The sequence below is a fragment of the Musa acuminata genome, chromosome BXJ1-8, assembly GCF_036884655.1.
Source record: "Musa acuminata AAA Group cultivar baxijiao chromosome BXJ1-8, Cavendish_Baxijiao_AAA, whole genome shotgun sequence".
NCBI lineage: Eukaryota > Viridiplantae > Streptophyta > Magnoliopsida > Zingiberales > Musaceae > Musa > Musa acuminata.
The window spans coordinates 2,202,085-2,211,399 of NC_088334.1; the positions used below are offsets into that span (position 1 = coordinate 2,202,085).

At 46.6% G+C, this 9,315-nt stretch overlaps 2 protein-coding genes and 2 non-coding genes across 4 annotated transcripts; all 4 read right to left on the reverse strand.

Annotated features, from left to right (window-relative positions):
- Positions 1-1,265: 1,265 nt before the first annotated feature.
- TRNAE-UUC (transfer RNA glutamic acid (anticodon UUC)) lies at positions 1,266-1,339 on the reverse strand. The gene has a single exon. It is a non-coding gene; the product is annotated as a tRNA-Glu (tRNA).
- Positions 1,340-3,017: 1,678 nt separating this feature from the next.
- On the reverse strand, positions 3,018-3,091 carry TRNAE-UUC (transfer RNA glutamic acid (anticodon UUC)). Its single transcript has one exon. It is a non-coding gene; the product is annotated as a tRNA-Glu (tRNA).
- A 216-nt stretch (positions 3,092-3,307) lies between these two features.
- On the reverse strand, positions 3,308-4,852 carry LOC135588905 (uncharacterized). The gene has a single exon (XM_065081245.1). It carries the CDS (start codon positions 4,754-4,756, stop codon positions 3,536-3,538), a length of 1,221 nt encoding a protein of 406 aa, XP_064937317.1. The 5' UTR covers positions 4,757-4,852; the 3' UTR covers positions 3,308-3,535.
- A 2,298-nt stretch (positions 4,853-7,150) lies between these two features.
- Positions 7,151-9,189, reverse strand: LOC103974832 (patatin-like protein 3). Its single transcript, XM_009389720.3, has 3 exons — positions 8,182-9,189; positions 7,837-7,899; positions 7,151-7,740 (listed from the first exon to the last, which is right to left on the reverse strand). Exons 1-3 carry the CDS (start codon positions 9,067-9,069, stop codon positions 7,423-7,425), a joined length of 1,269 nt encoding a protein of 422 aa, XP_009387995.2. The 5' UTR covers positions 9,070-9,189; the 3' UTR covers positions 7,151-7,422.
- Between the last annotated feature and the right edge of the window lie 126 nt (positions 9,190-9,315).

Below are 9,315 nucleotides of genomic sequence, written 5' to 3' on the forward strand. Positions count from 1 at the left end.
CTAAAGATTGGGGCAGCGGTTCATCAGAACTCAAGCTTGAATCCATCTAGTTGTGTTGGTGACTGCCTGATGTTGAGCCTGACTTTGGTACTTGACCTCTTATCCAAACCCATGTTAAACTTCATCAAATACTTATGCCTTTGTTTAAATGAGATAGGTCAAATGTTGGGATTTTTTTTTTTCTGATCTGCTGTCACCCTTACCCTATAATTTGGAATCATGATGCTTAGGGTATGTTAAGAAGAATTAAATATGATAATTATGCTGTGGGTACTTGTCTCTATGGGGAATCATGATAAAGATATGGGATAAACGAGAAAGAATGTATTTTATTTTTTGAGCGGATATAAGATGAGGACGGATATACTATCCTTATCTCATCAATATGTGAGCCCAGACGTATAATCAGACGTATAATCCGTGTGATTCAAATCAAATTGGGTTGACTCTTAATTGAGTTAATTGTGAAAATCAACTACGAGATATTTGGTTCGATTGAACCAAATATTCAACAATAACATCCCCTATTGGATGAATGAATTCAGCATTCAATCATTGTTATTATTTATAAAATTTGATATTATTTATTAATTTTAATAATTTTATTTTAATAGAATGAATAATTAGAAGAATATTAAGAACATGTGGATACATGAATTTTTTATCCTTCATCTTGTCCCATCTAGATAGGGAATGAGATGAGGATAGGAATGAGGATGGAAAAACATTGATATATTTTTACTTAATTTTTCTTCATCATTAAGGATAAAATAAATTATGTGTTCTATTTTTAGTTATACATTGAGTTCTTTGAGAATTCTTGTTCAGATATAAATTTAAGGGAAAAAAAAAAGTGAGAAGAAATGTTCCCATTCAAAACTATGTTTGGATTGCTTAAGGGAAAAAAGAAGAAAAAGAAATTGCTACTTGAGTAGAGATAGAAAAATAGCATGTCCAGTAATTAGGATATAAAAAATCTGGATTGATTAAGGGATGAATGGAAATGTTGTATTAAAAATAATATAAGGATAATTCATATGAAAAGAACGAAATAAATTGTTTATACTTCCAGTATTCCAAAATAATGTTCTTCTTGTTTTTCGAAAACAGTTATTGGTAAGGAAGAGTATTATTTGAATGAAATGTATTTTTTTCTTCCACTAATTCCAATAATGCACGAGAAGATGGAAAATAGCAGTCTATTTTAATTATAAGGTCACTTGTCTATTTATTATTGCAGCAGTAAAGATTAAATAATAAAAAAATTCCATTGCCGGGATTTGAACCCGGGTCGCCTGGGTGAAAGCCAGGTATCCTAACCGGACTAGACGACAATGGAACTGTTGTTATTCTATTACAATCATATTATCTATAGAAGTGACATGGTATGGATGGATGTAAGTTATGGTGAGAGAACTCTGACTACCGATTTGGTGTCTCTCAGATTTGGTTGCAGTGAAGTTGACGAATCACTAAAAGATTGGCTGCGGTTCATCAGAACGCAGACTTGAATCCATCTGGTTGCCTTTGGTTACTGCCCGATGTTGAGCCTAACTCCGGTACGTTTTCATGTCCAAACCCATCCCATACTTCATCAAATACTCGTAGCTAATTTAAGTGTGTTAAATAACTCAGATAAAAAAATTTCTGATTATCTTATCGAGAACCCAATTATTGAGATACTAATAGAGAAATTTAATTTATCTCGTCCTTCAAAATATAAATCACTTATAGAGTTTAAGAAAATTGTGTCGTAGCTGTAGCCTTTTACATGATTTTTTTTTTCTTTCTTTTATACGCATTGTGAGCAACAAAATTAATTGTTTTCTGTTTTCGTTACATATGAGTTTCTTGAGAAATATTTTTTTTTATATTAAGTTATGAGAAAGAAAGTAAATTTGAATGTGTCAACTACCAAAAAGAGTAATCTAACAAAAATAATAATTTACCTTTTATAAAATAATATTAAATTTAAAAAATAAATCTAAAGAAAAAAAAACAGTAATCTACCGAAAAGAGAAAAAATAATTCTAAAATAATTTTATGTATAAAAAATAAAAAATTTGAATTGAGTTTATACTTCCAGTATCTATAAAAAGAAGTTTGTTGTTGTTGAAAAGTCCAAATAAACCGTTACTTCCATAATTCCAATATGTTTGTGTAAAATAATTTTTAGTGAGATGGTAGGAGCTGTCAAGGACGAGTAATTTTGTTTTGCTTCCACTAATTCTAAGATAATGCATGATAGTTGTTAGTGAAAACAACCTTAAGTCGTGGTCTCGGGGTCGACGCGGCTTGATTCGGGTCCGGATGATGGGGATCTTCTTGGGATGTTTCTCGAGACCACTGAGGTGGGCGATTGCGGTGGCCCGATCAGGACGGGGGCGTTTTCTCCGAGAGGGGGCTTCTCGCCTGGGCGTATAGCGGGAACCTTTGGCTTCGCACCTACACAAAGGTCGGGTCGGGGAGCTCCGCCTGACCTCTCCGACGATCAAGTCAGTGGATGGTAAATGGGGTTTCTTTAGTTAAGTTCCCCCTCTTCCCCTCTTGTGCGCGAGGGTTTTTATAGCGAGAATTACCGTTGTATGATGTGCCTGCCCGTAGGGAGCAGGATCGTATTTCTGATTGCGTCTAACATTGCCGTTGGTGTGGTGTGGGGGATCGAGCCTGAGCAGGGTGTTAATATGCCTTAGCAGGTGTACCGATCCGCGTTGACTGGGTGGCTCATCAAGTTGGCAGAGACGTGATGCGTCACATTATGTAACTGATGTCACGTGAGTTTTATCACAGTTATTACCTTCATCAATAGTCAATTAGTCGTAAGATCACTTGTCTATTTATTTATAAATTACATTAAAGATAAATAAAAATAAAAATAAAATACAAAATGCTGCTTCCATATATCCAGTATAATTCTGTGTAAAATATTTTTTAGTAGATAAATCTTTTCTCCTTCCACTAATTCCAAGATGTAGCTGTGAATTTATAATCAAGTTAAAATGGAAAAACCAAAAAAGTTCCATTGCCGGGATTTGAACCCGGGTCGCCTGGGTGAAAGCCAGGTATCCTAACCGGACTAGACGACAATGGATTCATGTGTGGCTTGCTACGTGAAATCTAATTAAGTTATGCTAACAAACGCTCCTTAGTAAAGCGAATTTTTGCTTTGTGATTCCAATTAACAACACGCAAACCCGATTTTTGACTTATTTATTTATTATTATTAATTCGTAATCTCGTCGTCTATAGAAGGCGCCAAAACGAAGGAAAAAACAATAGTTTTGACAGGCAAATTATACACGTCAAATTTTCTTGAGGAAACGAAGCAGATCTAAACACGCTACTCTTCTGTCAAAACATCAAACAGTAGATGGGCAATTGTACACGCGAATTTGTAACGATGCGGAGTTTTTCTCAGCAACTCGAAGAACAACAACCTTCGATCAAAACGTCGAACAACAAAATTTTTGTAGCTAAAAAGACAAAAGAGAGACTTTTTCTTCGTTTTTTTGTTACCTTGATGTGGAGAGCCTCTTCAGGCCTTCTCCTCGTCGATCTTGCTTCTCCGGACGCTGCCGTGAGCATTCCGTCTCGCGGCGGAGACCGGGCTATCAGTTTTGTGCAACGAGAAGAGGTGGCCCAGGCCGAAGATTGACCCGGGCTTGGACGCGCCCACACGGAGCGAGCCGACCGTGAGCACGTTGAGAACCGGGACGACCCGGAGGTTGACGGAGTACGACCGCTCCATGCCGCGGTACGGCTTTCCCCGGTGTCGGTGGTGGTAACTGCCCGGGCTGCTCGAGCTCGACTCCAGCCCCTGGAACACCACCTTCCCCGACGCGTTCATACGGGGGCTGTCCACTGACGCCGCCAACGGCGACGGCTCTGCCGGCGCCCCTTCCGACCCCCGCCTCACCGCGCACCGTCCCTCTCTCGCCGCTCGGTGGCCCTCCGCGGTGTCGCCCCTCGGCCGGGCAATCCGGACACAGGAGTGCGCCCGGGCAAGCGAGATCGGCACGTGGGAGGGCTTCTCCGCGTCGAAGGAGAACCGCAGGAGCTCGTCGTGGTCGGCACCCGAGGACGATGACGAGGAGGAGAGGGAGCGGCGGGCCGTTATGGAGACCGATGCCGGCTCCGAATCCGAGTCGTTGAGGAGCGGGGTGTTGAGGTAGCAGTCGTCGGCGGAGGGTTTCGGACGGCGTTGAAGGATATCGCAGAGCGATCTGGTGTTGGCATTCAGGCTCTTGGAAGGGTGCGGCGGCACCTTCTGGGACTCCGGCATGGGGTTCTGCTGCTGCTTCTTGAGACCGAGCAGTTTCCTCCACCGGCTCGAGCTCCTCGGCGCTCTGGGCGACTGTGCGCAGAGCTCCGATCCGTGAACCTCGGCCACCCGACGAGGCCTCTCCGCCTCCGGCAAACGGATCCCATCAGCCGGCTCCACATGAGGCCGCGCAGCCGCGACATGGAGCGGAACAAGCTTTCCGTCAGAGAAGAGCTCGTCGGCGGGCAGCATCATGACAGGATCGTCGAGGCGGAACTCAAAATCGGGTATAACCTTCTCCGAATCATCCAGATTCGCGGTTCCCGGCGGCGAGGTGGCGGGCTGAGGGTCTTGTACGTCATGGCCCGGGACGGAACCGCCGTCAGCGGGGCCGTCGTGGCTGAGGGAGATCATGGGGCTAAGGAAGCCGTAGGAAGGGCACGCTGGGGCGAAGGCCGGAGGCATGGGGCCGTTGTTGATGCAGGCGGAGGCCATTCATCGGGCATCCAAGTCCGGCGAGGACCGGCGGCGTCCAAGACTGGAGACGCCAGGAGTGGTGGTGGTGACGATGAGATGCGACTAAATAAGCGTGCTTTTTGATGGATGGGTGCCAACGACTTCAAGGCCATACGCGTGGCATCTCCCACGGTCTTATTTTTATGATGCGGCTAATAGTAGCAGATCATCCTATTTGGACGGTGTTGATGCTATTTTATCCCGTGCTATTTTTGAAATTGGATCTCATTTTCTTCGTCGGATTCGGGTTGGATCCATTTATAATAAAAAAAGTCCAATAATTCTAATTAATACTATACATCCACGGCGACCTTTTATGTCAAAAAACACGTGCGTATTATGGTTGGTCGAATTGGTGCACTTGGTGGTGTAGTGTCCAAGTTATATCCGCTTGGCAATTAACAAAGGGATCCGTATCCGTTTCGTCGTTATCCGTAACGGTCCTCGTCCGTCGTTTAACGACCCGACCTCCGCTCTCTCAAAAGGCGACCGCTCTGACGTTGACCCTTCCTCGACGTGCGCGCTCCGTCAACTTACCGACCCGAGTCGCCGCTCCTCGCACACCCGACGGTTCGACGGCTCAGGCGACTCCCAAGTGTCACCCGCGATGAGGAAACCGCAGAAGGATGCTTTCCATTCGTCACCGACACCAAAGGGCACCAACATGACTCCTCCGATCGAAAGCACCCAACGCTGTGAAGGCTCCAATGGAGTTCACCTAATAAAAGTCATGTGGCTTTCTTGACCCACCTTACAGAGAGAAAGGACAGAGCAAACCATCAGACACTGTTTACACCACAAGAGAACGCATCACCGCCTCCCGTTGTTCCATCCACCAACAGAGAAGAAAGGTAAAAGGTTGATGTGCCGAGTTCATCTTTGCACTGCAGTTTCAGATGCGATAAAAACTAGTTTCTTGAGTTTGAAGCCTCCTGTGAAAGGCCAAACAAGAAGTTGACGACTCGTCAACACTTCAGATCGATTAGGATACTCAGACGAGTTATATAAGCTTTTAACACAACATGCAGGATTCCATCAACATATAATCTTTGTTGTCAATGTTGAGAACCACTGGGAAATGGTCCGATGGCCCATCATAAAGAGAAAAAGCTTGTCCCAAACCACTCATCCATCACCACAAAAAGTGGGCCGAAAAGTGATGGAAGGGTGAAGAATCATTACATACACAGTTCTCATGTTTTGGATGGAGTTTCATGGTGCCTTCACTTTGCAGCAGACAGAAAGGTGCTCATCCACTCCTTGCAGATTTTGCAACTCCTCATCATTGACTGTACCAGTGTTCATAAACAGTAGAAGGGCAGCTTTACTTTATACATTTCAGCAGCCTTTTCCATTGACATGATGTGGACTTGAGAATCATTGCCAATATAGTCTCGGCTAAATATTTATCAGCTAATATTTTGCATGTACAAAGATTCTATTGGTGAACAATTACGAATAGTTTTGGCAAAGGGTAAAATGAGAAGGGAGATACATAAATATGGTAAAATGTGTGCAGCATAGCATATGCTTCCATACAAACTCTTAAGCTGTCGAGCTATATATATTAGATTATAAGTAGTGTCATCCTCCTCCTCATATGCTACTGCAGCACCACCACCTTGGCTCAGAAACATAAGAAAACCGATACCAAGTACTGATGCATGCAGATCTTGTTGTCGATTGGATCACACGCATGGATATTCATCTTGTGCATGTGGTCATTAGCTGTGGAATCTCAAGAGAAATAGTCCAAGCTAAGCTTCCAGGAAAGTTCTTCGGCAATCTCATCGTTATCTGCACAGCATTCTATACAACAGATGGTGGAGCTGCAACACAACAAATGAGACATAGAAAAAGATGATGACAAGCTTGCAGTATGCTGTCTGCAAGCTGAACTCACAGTGCATAAGTGGAAAAGGAAGACTCTCTCTCGATCGAACTTGTAAAGAATATGGTTGATAACCTAAACATATGCTGTATACGTCTTCAAGTCAGAGAAGTTAGATACGGAGGAAATCAATGTTCTTGAAGAAGCTGCTAGCTGCCATGATTCTTTAGTGTATCCACCTTCCATGCTAAGAGACTTTAAGACACAGCTCTCTATCAACAGAGATGCAGGTTCTCCCTGCACTGTATGTTTGATGTCCCCCACGTGCATGCATGTGTTTGCTACCGTAGGATATATATAGTAGCTGTGGAATCTCAGTGAACCTTGGTTGACTAATAGATCAGTGTTTCTTAATCTTAGGTCAATGAGATTGATGGAGCATGCATCCAATGCTCTTCTTCATCAGCAACTAATGTCAAGGCTAAGCACAAGAAGGATTCGTTCTAGATAGAATAGCATTGTGAAAGACAGGAACAGTCATATGTCATAAAGAAACAATCTTAGCATTGATTCACCCTCTAATTAATATATACATGATCAAAGAAAGCAAAAGAAATCACAAGCTGCAATGCTGTTTGTGAAATCCAATCCCTTCAATCTTAAGCCACAAGGCAGATTGAGTCAAACTTGAGCTAACTCCCCATGTTAAGCTCTCTAATAGGGAAATCAAACAAAAAAAATGGGAAAAAAAAACAGTAAAAATACACAAACGGTTATTTATAAGTTTCAGATTCACTTCGACGGTTGTCGGAATTTAGTGGACCGGCGACGTGGACGATCCCGTGGACGCCGTCGTCACGGTGGTGATGGTCGTCGCCGACGACGTTCTCGGCGTCATCACGTGCTTCGGAATCACCGTCGGAATCGGACACTTGCTCCTCCTCTCGTCCTCCTTGATGAGCTCACCGGCGAGCCATTCGAGCTTCTCGGCATTAGTTTGCTCGGATATCTTCTTTCCCCTGAAGAGCAACGACTCCACGTTCCTCTGCGACAACAGCTCCTCTGCCGCTTCCATCGACCGACTCGAATTCCTCGTCCTCGGAATGCAATTTCCCGACGCGAATCCGTTAGCCTGGAAAAAGAGTGATCGAATGGCAGTGAGTCCACGCTGAGTACAGAATTGCCGTAATTAACAGACAGATCGCTCTTACAAGTCACAAAATAGTACCTGGATGCGCACATAGTTGCTTGTTCTACGCTGTCCAAACGCCATTGCCACCGCTTGATCCACCTGATTAAGATGAACGAAGATTATAAGCCGTCCATTTTGCCTTCTTTTAACTGTTTATTTGTTTATTTATTTATGATGTGCGAGCCAATTATTCGATTTTGAGGCATTTCGCTTGGTTGAGCGATATAATCTTGTCCGTCCAATTATTCGATTTAGAGAGAGTTCCATCAATCGGACGGTCCTGATTAGTTCTCCACCGATGATTCCAAGCAGGCGGGAAAGAGGGTAAGCGAAGAGAGAGAGAGAGAGAGAGACTGAGAGGGGCAGGTCCGCCGTACGTACCATATCGGAGACGCCCTCCCCCGCGATCCTGACGAGCTCAGCCGCACCCGACGCGGGCGCGCTACCGCCGGCACCGAGCGAGACGAGCAAGAGGTCCTCCACCCCGACGGCGAATGGGAACTCCTGCCGGTTGTGCAGAACGTGAGTGATGGCCACCGCCGCGGGGTTCGCCAGCGCCACACCGCCGCCCACGGCGGCGACCCGCGTCAGCCCGTCCACCGACCGCAGCTCCACTGCGGTGGCACCCGCGTCGGCGCACGTGGCCGCGCACACCTCCCTGATCCGGAAGTCGTACGCGTCCGCCTCCACGGCGTCCGCCCTCGAGAAGACGAAGGGCGCCCCGGTCGCGAGGTCGTAGCACGGGATCAGGACCGGCTTCACGGTGTCCCTCAGCGTCGATTCCCCGAAGATCCGGCGGAACAAGCCCCCCGATCGCCGGAATATCCCCCGAAATAGGCCCCTCCTGGCGGAGAAGCCCCCAACGCGGCGGCGACTCTCTGCGAGGAGGAGTCGCAGGGCGTCGGCGGCGGAGAACAGGGGGCGGCCGTCGTAACCCTTCGTAAAGAGTAATGCAGCGAGGACGCCGCCAGAGCCGGACCCGGCGGCGACGTCGAAGAAGTCGGCGATCCGTGCAGAAGGATCCCCGGAGCGGAGGCAGAGGGACGATTCCAGCCGAGTGAGAGCGGCCGCGGCGAGGAGGCTGTCAGATGGGCGGTCGCCACCGTCAATGGACAGGATCCGGACCCTGCCGGCGCCCGAAGGGGTCCGCGGGGAAGCGGCGGAGGAGGAGGGGAAGGCATGCTTCTTTGGGTCGTCGAAGCCGAGGAATTTGCTCTCGAGGATGGAAAAGATCTCGTAGCTGAGCTTGTCGGCATCCACGATCGCCATCGAACCGAACCGGGTCGAATTGAACCGAACCGAATCGAATTATTTGCCGAAGCAGGACAGAGATCTCGAAGCGCGGCGGCGGATGACTTGAGGAAGCGCGGAGCCGCATCGCGTCGCTTAAATAGGACGGGGAACCCGGCGCACGTTAGCGGCGCCCCGTGGACCTGGTCCCAGCGGGTGCTGCGCGCGATCCTTCGCGAGGTGCGGTGGGGACCGTCGGATGTGGAGCCGACGGCTGAGGATCCG

Excerpts from the sequence above, each read along its gene's own strand:
- LOC103974832 (XM_009389720.3), bottom strand. The coding sequence starts at position 9,069 with ATGGCGATCGTGGATGCCGACAAGCTCAGCTACGAGATCTTTTCCATC. Across the intron at positions 7,900-8,181 it reads GGGAGGGCGTCTCCGATATG|GTGGATCAAGCGGTGGCAAT; the intron begins GTACGTACGGCG and ends CATCTTAATCAG. Across the intron at positions 7,741-7,836 it reads GCAACTATGTGCGCATCCAG|GCTAACGGATTCGCGTCGGG; the intron begins GTACTATTTTGT and ends CTCTTTTTCCAG.
- LOC135588905 (XM_065081245.1), bottom strand. The coding sequence starts at position 4,756 with ATGGCCTCCGCCTGCATCAACAACGGCCCCATGCCTCCGGCCTTCGCC.